Genomic DNA, 17,698 nt, shown 5'->3' with positions numbered 1-17,698 from the left:
GTCCGAATTTCGTTGACGTCGTTGGGGACGAAGTGCTGCGGGCTTGGAAGCCGTGCAGATGACGCGCTTGCCGTGTCCGCGCTGATCCGCTTTGATGGCGGAGCGCAGCCGTAGGATGGGGGACGCTACACAGATTAGGGTGGTGCAGGGAGGTGGAGGGATGAGGGGCTAGGAGAGTGTTCGAGGGGGATGGGAGTGTGCGCGTGTGCGTGTGTGCTGTTAGGCGGGGGGGGGTGGGGGAATAGGAGAGAGCAGGCGCAGGAGTCACAGCGGTGCCGCCCGTGCAGAAGGAGCGAGTAGGGCGATAGCATGGGCGGGGGTGGGCGAGCCCGGTGCTCTTCTCTGCGCACCGACAGAGAGATGCGATTACGTCTGCCTTTTCTTTGGGGAGGGAGGGAGGGAGGGGGGGTTGTTTTCGTTGGTCATAAGTCTTGTCCCGTACCCGAAGTTGCGTGCGCACGCACACAGCGGCCTGTGCGCGTCCGCGCATGAGTGTGGCAGCGAGCGACTCGCCGAATATGAAGGGAGAGAGAAAAGGGGGGAAAGTGGAGGCGAAAGATAACACAAAGGCGTGCATAATGCACGCGCACTTCACGACACCGCGATCACGACAGCAATACAGAAATTATCCAGGAAGGATAACAGGGGGGGGTATGGGGGAGGTGGGGAGGGGGGGAGGAGAGGTACATCATCAAACACACCGTACGCAGACACATAAGGTAAGAGGAAGAGGGGGAGAGGGAGAGAGAGACGCCGGGTGAGAGGTATAGTCGGCGTGTGTGTTGTCTGTCCGTCTGTGGAATGGGGAGGAGGGGGTGGAGAGGATGTGGTAGGGTGGAGACCCGCTTCTGCACCGAGGCGTGGACTTTGGCAGGGAACCGGTGGGCCAGATGTGATTGGCAAGTGTATAAGAAGGCAGCAGCAGCAGCACACACACATGCACACATGCCACGTGCACACTCCGTGGGCACAATGCAGAAAAGCACAGTGCACCCGCAAAGGGCAGAAAACAACGAAATCGATGGAGCAAAGGAAGAGGAAGCATCGATCAACGTGCAAAGGCACGCGATGGCAGCGACACACCCGTGTGGTTCGGCTCTACTGCCCCGGTGAGGGAGACATCCATGCGAGCGAGGAGATAAGAAAAGGTGAACGATGGCTGGAGCAGTGCCGTGCGCGTGGACGCGCGGAAACGCGGCAGGGAGAGCAAGAGAGGGAGAGCGGAACGTGTGCCGTTTCGCCTCGATGCACCTACGCGCTCTCCCCCTTCCTTCATCTCTCGCGCTTTCTCCGTCGGCCGTGAGGACATACGCATCCGCGTCGGTGCGGCTGGCTAATCCATTATGTGGCCGCCCATGATGTACAGCCCTCCATCCTCAGAGCCGCAGCAAACGTAGAAGCCGCCGTTGGCGTCGAACCATGATGCCACGCAGTTGACAACATCCACGTGCAGCTGGTTTTGGTGGTGCGAGGGCGGCAGCTTGATCGCTGCAGAGGATGACAGCTCATGAGCCGCTGCGGCGGATCGTTGCTGCTGTTGCGCCGCACGGCCCTTTGCCGTGATGGGAAGCATGCCCTCCGCCATGGCTTGGGCACGTACGCCGAAGAGGAGCGATTTCGCGTGGCCGCTGACAATTGACCGCGTCGGCGACGCTTCTGCCGCGCCCGCCGTTGCCTGCTGCTGCTGCTGCTGCTGCTGCGTATCCAGCGCCTGTAGCTCAATCATGAAGTCTTCACGCTGCTGGAGAATATGCGCGAATGGCACAGTGCTGCGGTCACCTGCACCACCGCTAGCGCCTCCGCTGCCCACGTCAACGTGCTCGACGTCCCGGCTGCGCGTCGTCGCGTGCTTCCCTGTGTTTCCGGACAGGCGCAGCTGCTTCGATGACGCGGAGGGACCCTTGGAGCTTGCCCGGGAGGCATGGGTTACGCACCAGATCCATCGAGTGTGGCTGTCAGAGGACCCTAGCAAAGCAGCGGCGGCTGTGGCCGCCTTGTCTGTCGACAGCGCCCACTGCACGAGCGCGCAGACCGCCGACTGCGGCGCCAGTGAGCTCGTCGCTGTCGTCGCCGCACTGAAGAGTGTGACGTACGCCTGCCAGAGCATTCCTACGTCGTAGTGGCGCAGCAGCCGCTCGAGCAGACGGTGGCGACGCTGCCGCCACACGGAGCCGTAGGAGGGATATGCCACGCTGAGGGTCGAGGACGACGACCCGGCCGCGTGCTGCTGTCGAGAATGCAGCTGAGATGACGTGGCAGACGCGTCCGTGGGTGGGGGCGCTGCACCGCTGCCCGTCATGCCTGACACGCCAAGCAGCGTTTGGTAAAAGAAGGACAACGCAGAGCTCGCCGCCGACATATGGGGGGCCGACGACAAGGGCGGGGCTGCGACGTTGTTGGCAGCGCCCCCGTTCGTCGCGTCGCCTCGCGAGAGTGCGGCCGCGGGACGGGTGTCACCGTTGCCGTTCATGCCCCCACCATTTGCACGCGTGCCCGCTTCGCCCCATGAGGCGTTACCCTGGCTCCACCTCGCATCCTGCTCGACCACCGCCCCGCCATCGTCGCCCCTATAGAGCGTGGAGGGCTGCGGGTTTTCGTGGACCCACCAGAGAATGCCGCGCAGATGCCATCCACCGAGTTGCGAGAAGGTGGTGCCCTGTAGTAGCCACGGCACTGGCGCGCCAGTTTGGGCGACCGCCTCGGAGACGGCCAAAGCTGCTGCTGCTGCTGCCTGTGCTTCGGGGGCGGAATGGACCGGCTGCACATCGATGGAGCTGTCTTCGCCCATACCGCCGTCGATCCCACATATCGGTGACGGGCCTGGGCTGGGGGCGGTGGAGGATGAAGGGTCTGTGATGCCATCGAAACCGGTGCCACGACCCCACGCCGCGACCGAGGCAAGCACGTCCACCGGCTTCCGAATCGATGCAGGGAGAATCGGAGAGGTCACGGTGACGGAGAGCGTCGGTGGCGCCGAAGGGACAGTTGGCGCGGCCGCCGAAGTCGCCGGTATGTGAGGCATCACAGGGATAGAGTCTGACCTCACGCTCCCTGATCGCGCGCCCCGGGCTTTCGCCCGCGCTTTGGCCACCCGTGCAGTCGCCTCATACGCGGCCGCGGCAGACTCGCCACAGTGGCGCGTCGTTTCCGCCTCGCACACGAGACGCCGACCGCTGAGGGCGTCGAAAACATAGATGCAGTTGCCGAGGCCACCAACCGTGAGCATGACCACTTCTGCCGGCTCGCCGTCTTCCTCGTCGCCAACGACACCCTCGTCGCAAAGTGCTGCCGTCACGCTCCTGTTCGACGGCAGCCCCGTTGGTGACCCGCTCGCGCCCTTCCCTGCAGCTGCCATTGTTGCGGATGAGGCGGGCAGCGGCACCACCGTCACAGCGCACGGCAGACGATAAATCGGTGCCTTGGGGTCACTCTCGTGCCGCTCCGACGTCCACATGCACCGCCCGCGCAGCCCGCTGAGATCTGTCGGACACACCGGAATGACGCGCAGCACGGCTCCAGCGTAGACGTCGAAGACAGCGCACGCATAAAAGCCAGCCATGTCGCGTAGCGGCTCGCGGGGGTTTACCAGCTTGCGGTACGGACCGACCGAGGCCATGATGCAGAGGTACCGGCCGTTGCGGGCGGTGGCGGCCAAGCCGCGCTGTGATGCAGGTGCGCAGCGGCGCCACGCGTCACGAGGGCCGAGATATCCGCGTGTAGCGAGCAACTCTGCCGCTGACCATCGTGGCTCTCTCGAGCTCCCTGCTTGGCGAGTGTACGACGGCGGCAACACGTCCGCGTGATACGTGGTGGCGAGAACGTCGGACTCCCACTCCGCCCACTTTTCCGCCTTTGGTCCAGCGAGGTGGCGAGAGGAGCGGAAGTAGTCCTTCCACAGGAGCACGCGAGCCAATGCCGCGGTTGACCACAACGTGAGTGGGGCGGACGGCCTGCTGAAGGTGTCGGCGCCAGCGCCGCCGTCGCGCTGCTGCAACGGTGAGCCGTCGTGTGCGTCGCCGTAGTCGTAGTCGGCCGCTGAACCGCTTGGGTGGGGGGTGCGCTGCCACGTCTGCGTTGCCCCCGCTTCCTCTGCCTCACGTTCCCACAGCCGTTGCTCTGACATCCACTGCGGCTCGCCAGAGAAGGCCATGGAGAGCAGATGATGCGTCGACCCACCGGGTCCCATCTCGCTCTGAGTCTGGCGATCCGCGAGGTCGCCGGCGTTGCAGAGAGCCTTGGCGACGCTCTTATACACGAGGCAGGCGCCACTGGGGTAGTACGCGCGCTGAAGCGGTCCGCGTGCGGGCGTCGGGTGCGCAGCGCACTCAAGCACGGAGACTGGTACCCCTTTCGCCGCCGCCGCTGCTGCAGCGGTGGCTTCGCTTGCGACGTGGCTGCTGCCGCCCCCGTAAATGATGTGCGACGGCAGCGGACGGCGAGCGCCATCGTCGTCGTCATCGTAGTCGGCACCGGTCGTGTACACGTACTCCCGCTCCGCACTGTCACGACTGCCGTCCTCGTCGGAGGAAGCGTCTTGTTGGCCGCCGCCACTGCCACACGTTGCCTCCTCTCTGTCATGCGCGTCGCCCTCTGCGTCTCCGCTTCCACCGTACAGGTGCCCGGGGCGGCGACCACGATGCGCGTCACCAGGGCTCCCTTGCTCGTCTGTCAGCGAGGGTTGGTTGGCTTCATCACTGGCCACCGCCAAAGCCGCCGCGACGCCTGCGGTCTCCTCGTTGCGTTCGTAGAACAGCTCACCAGTGTCAGTGGGAGTGGTGGTGTGCGTCTGCCGCAGCAGATTCCGTATGATCCGGCGCCCCAGCTGCGCGTCCCACGGCGTGTGCGGCGCCCAGTGATGCGGCAGCAGCCAGCACAGGTGCCGCGGAAGTCCTGTCCATCCGACACTGCCGGTGCCTGTCTTCGCCTGCCCGCTGCTTCTGCGGTGACTGCTGCCCTGTGCTGACCTTCCTGCAAGGCGCGACGGGGCGGCCTCATCTCCCTGCGCACCGTCGTTTTCGTCGTCGTCGGAGAAGCCCTCCTGCGCTGCCGCGGTGTTGTCGCTGAAGGAGGGATGGTGAGTGTGGAAGGGGGCGTGCTGCGGCAATCCTGATAACCCCCTCGACGGGTCCACCACTCGCTGGAACACCGGCGTCACTGGACCGGTGTAGTGCGCGGAGGAGCGATTGGAGTGCACTTGGTCAATGATATCAGAGTCGTCAAGCGTTTCATGATGCAGGGACCGGTCCTGCTGCTGTGGCTGCTGTGACGGTCGTGAGCTCGGTGATACCGAGACCGACGAGTGGCCGTACGGCTGATGGTGCTGCAGCGTGCGGCCGACACGGTGAAAGCGCGGGTGGCCCTCCTCCGTAACGGGAAGGACAAGGCGGTGAGTCTGCACGGTGCTCAGGCTCTTGCTGTACATGCTGCACGGATCTGCATCCTCGCTGGCGCTGCAGGGGTGGCCGTCCGTGACGTTGCGCTCATCCCACGCGTCGTACATGTAGAGGTCGCCGCTGTCGTTTGCCACGTAGAAGGCCGCCATGAGCGGTGACACGATGATGTCCTGCACGGGTTCCGTCAAAACGCGCTGCAACACCACCCCGCAGGCTGGCAGCCAGCGTAGAATGAGGTCGTCCATGCCGACGGAGACGCACTGGTACTCGCTCAGCAGCACGCCAGCAGCTGCACGCCAACTCTTCGGTACCGCCCTATGCTCCGACGTCGCGCCCTTGGCAGACGGGAGGACGCCGACGCTCTTCCCTGCCACTTCGCCCATCTTGACGCACTGCATCAACACCGTCGCTGCTGCGTTCGTGCTGTTGAGCGGCTCAACGGCGCTGTTGGCCCACCGGCTGCGGCGACCGCCTCCCCACCAGCGTGTGTCTACCCAGCGCGCCGACAGACAGGGCCCGTCGTGAGGACGGAAGGTCGCGTAGAGCCGGTCGGTGGCCGGCCCAACCAGGCGGCGAAGGCGCTCGCGGATGCCACTGATTGCTGGCGACGCACTGCTCTGGTCCTCCTGCTCAAGATCACGGCTATCGCTGCCGGTCTCATCGCCGTCGTCTTCACGGTGGAGCGAGTAGATGTTGAGCTGTCCAGCGCTTCCACTCTGCGCACGGGCCATTGCACAGGTCGAGTTCGGCTTCAGCTCCACCGGGGCGAACTGCACGGCGGCGAGGACGAAGCGGTGGCACGGAGAGAAGTGCGCGAAGGAGCTTAGTGACTCGAACCACTGTAACCGCTTCTCACGCGATGGCATGCTTGGGAGGCTTGCGTCGATAAGCACTTCCTCTTCGTAGTGACTCGTCGAGTCGTGGGGCTGCAGCCGAAGCACCATGAGCCGGCCACGCGCAGTGAGCAGTGCGAGCAGCCGCCCATCCGGCGTCGCCTCGACGCACTCCACCTCCTCCTTCATGTCATCCTCGGCACGATCGTAGTCCATGTCGGCGGAGGACGCCTGGGACCCGACCTCTTCCGCGTCCTCCTCCTCGTCTTCCTCGTCGACCTCTTCGATCTCGTCTTGCGCCTCCTCGTCGTGCAAGTGCCAGCGGTCCAGCTGCGGGTCCTCTGCTGTATCTTCCTCCTCGTCCTGCTCCTCGTCATTCTCCCACTGCGGCTCTGACGAGGCGGCCACGGCGGCAGCCGCCACGTCAGAGGCAGAGGAGCCCGCCTCCTCGTCGGGGCTACTGATCTCACTACCACTGGGCATCACCTCCGACGGCACTGGCAGTCGCTGTGATGACTCTTGGTCCTCCCCCACGGCGGCTGGCTCAGGGGTCGGCGAGGTAGACGCCCCAGGGCTGCGCACATTGGTGGCTCTCTGCCCTTCTAGTGGCCTCGCGCTGCCAGACGTGGCGGGATGCCCTTCGTTGCCGGACGCGACCCGATGTGTCGCCACGGGCTCCTCTGCCTCCGTGGTGATGTGGGGGCGCCGGAGCGCCGTCGAGGTGGCTGCAGCCAATGCGGAAGTGGCGCTGCGATACTCGCTTGTGCCGACGTTGACCTTGAGCCCAGTCGTCCGTGGCTGTGAGACTGACGGGGGCGACACACCGCCCCGACGCATCGACGACGCCACTGGAGCCGCTGCTGCATCACCGCTACTCCCTATGCTTGTGCTGGTCTCTGTGGGTGCTGCATTATGCCCGTCATACTTTGTCTCTCGAGTCAGTCGACGCTCCAAGCGCCGCTGCAGTACACGTGCGTCTTGCAGGGTGGCCAGTTGCAGCATGCGCGGCATCTGCTCCACCACTGAGAGCGGGACACCGGCGTCGGGGTCGCTGCCGGCGGTTGGGTGGGGTGGATAGACGACACCGCGCGCGCCAATCTGAAGGCGCGGCTGCAGCCGCAGCAGCTCTTGCGCGTGCCGCAGGGCGTCCCTCATGCGGAGGCGCAAACGGTGGTAGCGGGAGCCGGGGTAGGGTGCCTGTGGCGCATCCTGCTGTGCCTGCCAGCGCCCCGTGGCAATGGTGGCGAGGAGCTGGATGAAGTGAGGCTTCCACTGGAGGACTTGAGCTGCAGTTCGAGCGGCCTCCATCGAGTCGAACGTGCTGCTGGTGTCGCTGGCAATGCTGCTCCGGTGAACCGGCGTCGAGGACGTTGGCTGCTCGGCTGCCCCGCGCAGATCCAAGCCTGGCGGACTCGGCACGCGCACGGTCCACACAGGGGAGGTGACGGGCGATCCTTCGCTCTCGAACGTTGGGCTGCTGGCGCTGGAGAGAGGGCTGAAGACGAGGTTGGCTGACATCGCGGTGTTCGCTGCTGCGGCGGTGCATGTTTTCAGCACATACCGATCCAGGCGCGCCGAGCGAGTATCGTGCGCCTGCTGGAGAGCGTTCATCAGGCGCACACAAAGAGCGAGTCGGCTGTCCTGCGGTACTGGCAGTGCGATGTTCGCAACTGGGCATGCACAGAGCAGCACCTCTTTTGCCAGCGCCTCCAGCTGCTCTCGCAGGGAAAGCACGACCGTCTCGGACGCGGCAGACAGGAGTCGCGACCGCTGCGGCGGTGTGGCCTGCGCACCAGCAGACGATTGCACGAGGAACGACGTCAAAATGTTACTTAGCTGGTGCGCACACTGGACCAGGAACTGCGCCAACATCGAGCTCTGGCGAGTCCACCAAGGGCGGATCCGATCCGCGGCAAAGACCACCAACGTGCAGAGGATGGAGTCGTCACCGTTGTACACAAGCGCACCGACCAAGGTGTGCAGCAGCTTCACGCGCTGGACCGTCATCGCCACGCGCACGGTGATTGGGATGCGAACGGAGGCGAAGAGTCCACACGCATCGTGATCAACCGCCGCCGGCGTCGGGTCCGTCTGTCGCGCCACTCCGCTCTTCGCCAGCGCCGCTGCCGACCGCGCAATCTCGGCATCGAGGCACTGCTGGTAGGACGGCGCAGGCGCTGAGGTGGCAGTAGAGAGGCCCAGGATGATATCCTGTAGAGGTTGCAGAAGTGGCGAAGGGACGCTGTTGCACGCAGAGTCAGACGAGCGTTCAGCAGATGTGGCTGTCGAGTGAGCCTCGAGACACCTTCGCTTGCGCTGCTGCTGCTGCTGCGCACTCGATGACGCTTGCGCGGTATCCGCCGATGGTTCAAAGGCGCCATGGCGACGCAGCACCCACGCCATGACACACTCCGCGTTGCGCAGCCAACCAATGGACTTGCTGTGCAGGCGGGATACTATCGAGGAGGCGATCACGAGACCCACATGGGTGGGAGGAGCGTCTGAGGGGCCAGATGGAGGAGCAGACACACCACACTGCTGCGCTACGGCAGCGCTGCATGTGGCACGTAGTTCCTGCAACGCCGTCACCAGCTGACCAGCAACCTCCACAAGTTCACGCTGGGCCTCCTGCAGTGGCTGCGCTGCTGCAGACGGAGCAGTCGCCGCGGCGGAGGTGTGGGCGAGATGCAATTCTTGCATGAAGACAAGCTCCGTGATGCGCAGTTCACACCATGCCGCACGTGCTATGAGAGCGGCAACTTGGAAGGCTCCATCTCGATGGCTTTGCGCCCCGGCTTCCGCGGCTGCGTCGGCCATCCCAGAGCCTGCGCGATGCGGGAGGGCGGCGCGCAGCTCAGCGCGCCATAACGTTGTCAGCGTGTCCACAAGCTGCAACGGTGTGGCGATAGTGGCCGCGGAGGCGGAGGCGGAGAGAGGAGGGGAGGGAAAAGCTGGCGACAGAGCCAGAAGGGGCTCGGCTGCACAGGCCGCAAGACTTGCGACCGCCCTTGTGCACTGAGAGACATGACAGTACGGCTGCACCTTGCGCTGAAGTTCCACGCTGACGTCACCGGCGGGGTCCGAGCTGGCTGACACGCGATTCGAACGTTGTGCGGCCGTCGCCGTGGACGACATTGCCACGCTGGCTGGCAGAGGTTCTACGGAGGCGGATGCCGGGGCTTGGGTCTTCCGTGTGGGAGATACATCTTCTGTGTGCTGTGGTAGCAGTGACGCACCAAGGGTGTTGGGGGATGTCGCTCCGTTGCCGTGGGGCAGGGACACAAAGACTTCGCTCGCCTGCGAGGGCAGGGAGGGGGCGGAGGGAGGCGATAGTGTTACGGTGTGTGACTGCTGCCGCTGGAGTTCCTCACACAGGGCTTGCGCCGTCGCCGTCAGCCCGAGGTCCTGCAAGAGTGTATAGAGAATAGAGGACGAGGGAGATGCCACGGGCATGTCTGCTGCTGCTGGTGTTGCTGGCACGGCGGGGGTGGCGGGATCATCTTGAAACACACCTGCAAACGCCTCGTCGCCCTGTACGACTGCCGTGCCGCTTCCGGTACCGCAGAGTACCGAGGACGGATCGGTGCGGCGCATCGGGGATAGTGTGTGTTTGTCTCTCTCTCTGCGTGTGTGGGGGGAGGGGGAGTGTATGTAGAAGATACAACAAACTTGTGGTGGTGGTGGATAGGCGTCTGTCACCAGCGTACAACAACTGGCAAGTAGAGCTCGATCGATCAAGGAACGGGGAAGGCGTGGGTGAGTGGGGGAGGAGGCGGAAGCAGAGCAGAAAAGGGAGGATATTTACACTGACACACACACACACACATACACATACATACACACAGAGACACACGTGGCTCGCCTTCTAAACGTGGCTTCACGGTCCACCAGGATACACCGCCGCCCACGACAACCACAGCAGCACCAACACACCCACAACGCTTGCTCTCACGTGGCGCACGCAGCGGTGATCAACGACGGTAGGTGCGGATCTGTGTGTGTGTGCGCGCGCACGGATGTTTTGAGTAAGATGGCGGCGCGGCGCGTGTGTCTGTGCAGGTAGGAGAGGTGGACCGACAGAGCGAGCGAGAGAGAGGAAGAGACTCTAACGAGAAAACGCTAGCGGTGGGAGCAGCAACCCCGTGTATGCGCAGCAGCCATCAGCCGCCCAGAAGAGGGACCGTGGAGGGGGAGGGTACGACGCCGAAAGGAAAAGATAATGTAGAAAGCTCAAGAGAAAGGGAGGAGCGAGTTGAGCAAGCTACTACTGTGTCGTGGAAGGGGGTGGTGGGGTGTGAGCGGTGGACGTTGAGTGGTGGTGGTGGTGCGGGGGAGTGTGGGAGGTGTGTGCGTGCGCGTAAATATGGTGCATGCCCACATCAACAGAGGCCAAGATCCGCAGAGCAGGAGAGTAAGGATGAAATAGATGTCGAGCACGTACGGCAGCAACGAGCCACGCGACGCTGCGTAGCACAGGTGCGGATGGAGCTTCACGGTAAGGGGGAGGGGAATAGAGAGTCACATGCGAGTGCCAGAGAAAAGGCTTCGCAGGGGCGTGATGGGTGGCGACGCGGTTTTACGCCGGTCTACAAATTTTCGACTCACAGTCCTGGGTGATGCCCTCGCCGCCTTCGCTGGTGTTTGAGGAGGAAGGGTGGGGAAGGTGGCGACATCACACTCGACAACGTCCCAAGTCTATATATACCCTTTTCTTTTCACGCTCTCGGCGTCAAGGCTACGTGGTGCTATCGGGTCTTCCTGGATTCGCCGCGTCAGGAGCAGGCAACGGGGGACACCTAAACAGCTCCCATCGCGTGCCTCCATAGATATGATACGAAGCACAAATATATAAACCCTCCCCCACAACGAAAGACAGCCAAAAGCGTCGTTTTCCACCCCGCCAGTGCGAGGAGGGAGACGCGGATGCAGGGGGAGGGGGTGGAGTGCGGCTTCGTAGCTACCGCCCCCCTCCCACACACACACCACCACCACTTTTAGAGCGATGCAGGCCCAACAGGGAAACAAAGAGGCCACCGCCACCTCTCTCCGGCGACCAGCCCATCTCACTCCCCACCCCTTGTCCCCTCCCCCCCGCACTGCCCTCTCACACCACACACGCACATATATATAGCCCCGTCAAGTCTCCAAGACGTTGTGTTGCAGCTTCGTCTGCTCCACGGCGAGAAAGGCCTGCATCTGCCGCAGCAGCTGCAGTGCCACGAGAAACTCTTCCTTCTCTTGCTCGTTGTTCCAGGACGGGATGACCATCGGCACGTACGGCTGCTGCTGCTGTGGCGGCAACGGCGCCGACCCAGCGGCGCCCGGAGCTGCGGTTGTCGAGGTTGGGCCCTGTGTGTTGCCTTGTCGAGCACGCGTCACAGAAAAGCCCCTGCCTGGCGCTGGTCGGGCAGACGAAGAGCCCCCAGCAGCATCTCCTGCGACGTTGAGCGGGGAGGCCGCAACGCCGCCGCCTTCGTCGCTGATCACGACGGCGGGTAACTCCTCCCACACCGGCCTCTGTATGCGCTCCTCGCCAACATCTACCAAGTACGTGCTCACCAGCGAGGCGGCCGTGGAGGTGTCACGTAAATCGTGCAGGTGCAGGTCCGCGGTGCTCAGTACCAGCGAGGCGTACACAGGATCGTGTGATGAGAGGACGAGTTCTGCGTCATCAAGCGTGCTGAGATACAGCTTCGCCACGTCCGCGTAGCCGTGAACGGACGGGTAGCGGAAGCGGTGATGGTGCACCAGTGTGGGGCCTTCGGATGGCTGGGGTGGGAGGGACAGGCGCTGCAGACCACCGGTGGAGGTGAGGTCGCTGAAGGGAGTGCGAGGGGTAGTGTGCGGGGGAATAGAGGAGGTACTGGCGGCAGCTCCTCTTCCCGGGCCGTTGGCCGTGGCGGGGTCCGGCAGAGAAGAAGGCGCCAGCTGACTCCTTTCGCGACGTGCGAGGACGCCATACCAGTGATCGCCGTACCCGGCGTCGTCCTCCTCGCTATCGACGGTGTAGTAGCTGGCAGCCGCTGGAGACGTGCTGCCGCCCACGCGGGCATCAGCGGAGATGCTCCGGTGGTGGCGAACACAGCGGCTGTGGTGGTGGGAGGGCAGTCGATGCCCGGAGGCAGTACGGTGAGCCGCGTGGCTAAGGTGCCGCCCCGGCAAAACAGTCTCTTCCTCATCCTCCTCCGCATCGTGGGCGTGCCCGCTGCGACTGGTGTCGCGGCGTTCTCCGTCTTCCCGCAGCCCCCGAGTGCCTACGGCCGCCGCGCGCTGGCTTTGCGCCGTGCAACTCTTGACGCTTCCGCTCCTTCGCGCATCCACCAGGATGTCACCGGCGGCATCCTCGACGCCGCTGCCGACACCCGCCCGGGCAGCGGGGTCTGAGGCAGGCGCCTGCCCAGCGACCCAAAGAAGCGATTCGGCGATGTCGGCATCGATGCCACGCAAGGTTGCCGCCACAAGACGCGTGATCAGGAACGGGCACGGCAGCGGCACGACAGTCCCCTCGTCATTCAGCAGCGCGTGCGCAGCGCGCAACAACGCCATGTCAGCTAAGGCTTCTCTTCGATCCGCCTCTTCCTGGGCAAGCAGGTTCCGCACCCCAGGTTGCACGGGCGGCGTCTCGTGCGACACCGAAACAACGAGGCTGGACCCTGGAAGGATGAAGCTGAAGGCGTCCTCGATGGATGCACTAGTGGCCACCGAGGCGTTGTCCGTCAGAGGTGAAGCACACGAGGTGCTACGGTGTCGCGCAGCTCCACCCGTGGACGCCGCCGCCCCTTCAAGCGCAAGGAAGACCGTACTGGCATCGTGGTAATCACCGTTGTCTATGGCGGCGGTGCTCACTGCTGCTGGTGTGCCGGGCAAGTGTAACCGAGCCTGTGGCTGCGGCTGCGCCATCCCGCTACTTGGCAACGACGGCGGGTCCTGTAGAGGGCTGAGGGTAGGCGTTCTGGCCACCGAGCGCGCCTTGGTCTGACTCACCCCGTGCACGTCCCTCGTCGACCCACGCCGTCGACTCGGCAGACCACTCACGTCCGCCGCCGTGCTGCTCACCGCGAGGTCGCTCTGATTCAAGAGTCTATGGAACTCCTCCAGGAGGGCGGCATCCGTACACAAGACGCGGTACAGGTCGCAGCACCACTTGCGGTAGAATAACCACACACGCGGGTCTGCCACGTACACGGCAGGCATGAGCCAGTCCAGGACAATGGACAAGAGGCGGAAGAGGAGTAGAGCTAGTTCGCCTCGCACCTGCCCTTCCATGCGTTGCGCCGCGCGGCTGGTGCCGCGCAGCTGCTCTTGCAGGTGCTGCAGCTCCGCCTTCATGACGCTCGGCAGCGACACCCACGAGAAGTCGTTGGCGCAGGCGACGATATCCTGCGTGGTGAGCTCAATGGAGTGCAGATTGGTGCACGGTGTTGGGAGAACGAGTGACGGGTGGAGACCAAGGTTCGCCGTCGTAGATCCATCGCTTCCGACGCTGTCCGGCCTTCTATCCCCTTCCCCACCGCCGTGCCTGTTGCTCTTACCCTCACGCGCCATCCGCAAGAGCGAGAGCGCCGCATCCGTTGGAGAGCACGTCGTGTCGAACGAGAAGTTGCGCAGAAGCTGTGACAGCTGTTGGGGCTGCTGGTGATGCGCATGCGCCTGTGGTAGATGATGGCTTCGCGGGTCATGGTAAGAGCCGTTGCTCGTGCTCCCTATCGTTCCACCAACGTCGCCGCCGCCGGTTCGTATGGCCATGGGATGCGGTGGATGTGGACTCGAGTGAGACAACGTGTTCGGCGCCACACCGAAGCTCGCATTCAGCGAGTAGCCACCGCCGGCGTAGCTCAGGCTGACGTTGGCAGCACTTTTATCGAGGACACGGTCCTCGTCAGTGACCATGCTGGCGTTGTTGTTGCCACTTGTCGTGCCCAGGCCGCCCTCGGCGGCAGAGCTGCCGTCGGATGAGCCGCGCGCGCACGGCCCGTTTCCATTCAGAGAGCTCCCGAGAGCCAGCGTGCGACCACCCTCGAAGAGAGTGGTCTTCCCGTCGGCCGCCACCGACGTCGCTGCTGCGGCCGTGGGTGCCGGCCCCGCCATCGCGTAGCCCGTGGCTTTGGCGCGTGCTTGCTGCTGCATCGCGACCGCCATGACGCACTGGACGTAAATGGCGTTGACGAGGGCGTGAACGACGACGTCCACCGCTCGAACCTCTGTGCGACTCCCAGCTGCCAAAAGGCTGTGCTCTACAATCTCCGCGGGTGCTGGGCTGTTGGCATTAAAAGTGCGTCCCGCCGCCGCCACCGCAGCACCAGCAGCTGCAGCACCACCAGGTCGACGGTCACTCCCGCTGAGTGATGTGTGGCTGTCCTTCAACTCCTGCATGTGTGGCACAGAAAAGCGCTTCGCCGCCGTGCGCGTTAGCCCAACACGCGCGTTGCTCAGCGGCGCGCTTGCTGAGCTGGTAGAGGCGGTGGTGCTGTGCTCGCACTCCGCTGGGCACTCGCCGTCAACGCCGGCCACGTCGTTGAAGTTGGGTGAGAGGGCAGCCTGTTGCTGTTGCTGCTGTTGAGCTGCCGCGGCTGCCACGACGGCGAGCGCGCGAGCGTGCTGGGCCTGTGTGGAGCGCGCGTACTCGGGCGCCGAGCGGATCAGCCGCGTCACTGCGCCAGTGTAGTTGTGCAGGAGAGGGCAGAAGGTGGGCAGCAGCTGCAGCGCTTCCACGCTCGGTAGATGAAGCGCGGCGAGTACGTTTTCGTCCGCACCGTCCCCAGCTGCCGAGGCTGCAACGCCAGCACTAGCCGCCAGATCCTGCAGCACTTCATCACCCCTCCCACTCTCGTTGGTGGCACCGTAATGGGGGGCGGAGTTCCAGCAGCCACTACTGCCGTAATGGTCACGCAGACTAGCCACCTCACCACGGTCGGCGCCTGCTTCATACGGCGCACTTTCGCTGCCCTTGTGCGGGTGTGCAGCTCCGTGGCTGCCGCTGTACATGACGCCCTCCGTGAGTGTCGCGAGGATGGCCGGAATGTGCGTCCAGAAGTCGCGATGCAGCCGCACCTCTTCCTCCCTCGCGAAGTCATCCAAACTGAGAAGCACTGTGCAGGTGTTGTTGTTCATACGCGAGCCGGCGAGGGGAGGGTTCTGTGCTTCAGGGCTCAGCGGTGTTCTGTGGGCGTGCTGCTGCTGCTCGACCTCGTCGTCCATCATATCCCGCTCACCCTTCGCGGCGACACGGCCGCCCGCTGCCTCGTCTGCGACTCTGGCGCCGCCGGCTGTGCCTGCAGCTGAGGCGATGCTGCTGCTCAACATCTGAAAAGCGCTCGCTGGGGGCCGCAGATGCGAGTAGGTGCCGCTGCGCTTGAGTGCCTCCATGAGCAGTTGCGTCCCGAATTTGGGTGTGTGCGGGCTGGTCCCCAGGCTCTTACCAGACACCACTGCCGCATCGGTCGCCGCCGCCGCCGCTGCCGCGTTGTTCGTTATGCCGCTTTTTGTGCTAGCGCCACCCCTCCAAGTCCCGAACGAGCCCTTGGACCCGGCTGAGACGCCGCTGGTGGCAGCGGTCAGTGCTGCGGCACCCTGCGTCTGTGTTGGATTTCCCGTGTTTAACAGCGTGAGCAGCACTGCGAGGTCGCCAGTGGCGGTGAACCCGCCCAGAAATCTCCAGAAGGTGCGGTCCCACACCCTCGCCGTGTCCACCGGATCCTGCGTCGTTGGGGAGTACAACGCAGAAAAGTCGATGCCCATCTTCAGGCCGGGCGACCCACCCGCATCGGCGCCCAGAGCGTTGCCCGTCGATGTCGCGGAGGGCGCCCTTGCCAGAGAGAAGATGCTTGTGTTGGTGTTAGAAGGGTTGAAGGTGTAAAAGGACAAGAAGAGCTGCTGCGCCACCTCTGGGGAGGAGACCAGAGAGGGGTTCAGGGGCAGCGACTGCTGCTGCGGAGCTGAGTCCATGTCCGCCTCTGCAACGCCACCGTCTGTCGTTGAGACCCGCTCACTGCTGTGACTGCTCGGTCTCGTCGTGATACCGCGCGGCGGCGGCTGTTGTTGCTGAACCAGCTCATTCAGGCTCCTTGGCGCCGCGAGCGTGCTGCCGGTCAGAGTGTGCCGGATGTTGTTGCGGAAGTGCTCCTGAAGAGCTAGCTGCACGCCCATGTACACCGCAGGCGTGACATCGGTCGGTGCAGCTTCTCCTGCGAAGCTACCCGAAGTTGTTTCGACCCGCACCCCATCCTCGTCAAAGGTTTTGCCGGTTGCCTGCTCGGGGCTGCCGATGATGGCATGCACATGTGGTGTGGCCGCACCGCTGTGGGTGTGCCCAGCGTGCGGTCGACGACTGGCTGTACGAGGACCACTGTTCTGCCACTGCAGTGGTGAAGGACGCTGCCGGAGCCACTGGCGAAGCGAGAAGGAAGTGGAGGGGGACGACGCCGTCCCGCCCCCCTCCGTTGTTTCTGCCGACGTCGATCGCACGCTGCCGCCGGAGCGGCCTCTAAGCTGTTGCTGCTGCTGCTGCCGTGACTGCTGCACAGTCCAGGCCCGGTTTGCAATTTCGTCGAGGCTGTCGTCAAACGAAAAACGCCGCAGTTCCGGGCCAATGATGGTGCCACTGGCATGTGCGGCCAGTGGCGAGGCGCGGAGACGCGTCGTTGCAGTTCCAGCTGCCCTTGTAGTGGCCACGGAGCACACTGTCTCTTCGCCATCGTCGTGCCCGTCGACGACGTCGTCCTCTACCTGAGGTGTTGGCAAGGCCTGACCACTCACGTCCATGTCGTCTGCGTCTTCGCCATCGTTCGTGTGACAGTCACCGTCGCCGTCGCGGGCGCCACACAGGCGTTCCAGCGCAGCACACCGCTCGACGAGCTCGCCGACGAAGCGCTCGTTCTCGTCGATGAGTTGCCGCATGTGATGCACCCTCTGCAGTTGTTGCAGAAGCCGCGTGATAAGCTGCTGTGCGGTGCTCACGAAAAGCTCCCGTTCCTTTGCCTTGAGCACTGCGTCGAGACGGACGAGCGTGAAGAAGAGCTCCATCACGTACGTGGCCGAGATGCTGCTCTCACAGCTGGCGAGGGTGGAGAGGAGCGGGTAGAACTCGCCGCGAAGCTCAGCTGTGATGTTGGGGAGCAAGGCGGAGCCAGTGCCTCCCGCGCTGCCGGTCATGCCCGGGGGCTGCCCAGGTGAAAAGGCGGGGTGCGACATGGGACTGCGTGACCGGAGGTGGCCTCCGAGAAGTACCCCTAACCCCCCAACTCGCCACGGGATAATACAACGAAAAAAAAGAGCGAGCCTACACGACAAGCAAGTACACGCGACGAGGAGCTGTGACAGAAGTTCGCACTGCACACAGGCGCCACCGTCGGGGACGTGAGTCAGTTGCTGCACCTCCTCCTCCTCCTCGAAGGTGTGCGTGCAACCGTCAGTCTTTGGGGACAGATATTTGGGGCGGGGCGTGGGGAAGGAGCGGCGGGAGATGAGGAGGGA

The 17,698-nt window shown here is 64.1% G+C and overlaps 2 protein-coding genes across 2 annotated transcripts; both read right to left on the bottom strand.

Annotated features, from left to right (window-relative positions):
* Positions 1–1,333: 1,333 nt before the first annotated feature.
* Positions 1,334–9,820, bottom strand: LMXM_18_0850 (conserved hypothetical protein; the record flags this gene model as incomplete). Its single annotated transcript, XM_003874050.1, has 1 exon — positions 1,334–9,820. The coding sequence occupies one exon, from the start codon at positions 9,818–9,820 to the stop codon at positions 1,334–1,336; it is 8,487 nt and encodes a 2,828-aa protein (XP_003874099.1).
* A 1,542-nt stretch (positions 9,821–11,362) lies between these two features.
* Positions 11,363–17,416, bottom strand: LMXM_18_0840 (conserved hypothetical protein; the record flags this gene model as incomplete). The annotated part of the gene is made up of 1 exon (XM_003874049.1): positions 11,363–17,416. The coding sequence occupies one exon, from the start codon at positions 17,414–17,416 to the stop codon at positions 11,363–11,365; it is 6,054 nt and encodes a 2,017-aa protein (XP_003874098.1).
* Positions 17,417–17,698: the final 282 nt, after the last annotated feature.

Source organism: Leishmania mexicana, chromosome 18, assembly GCF_000234665.1.
Source record: "Leishmania mexicana MHOM/GT/2001/U1103 complete genome, chromosome 18".
Lineage (NCBI taxonomy): Eukaryota > Euglenozoa > Kinetoplastea > Trypanosomatida > Trypanosomatidae > Leishmania > Leishmania mexicana.
Note: the sequence above shows the minus strand (reverse complement) of the source record. Positions and strands in the feature narration are given on the sequence as shown.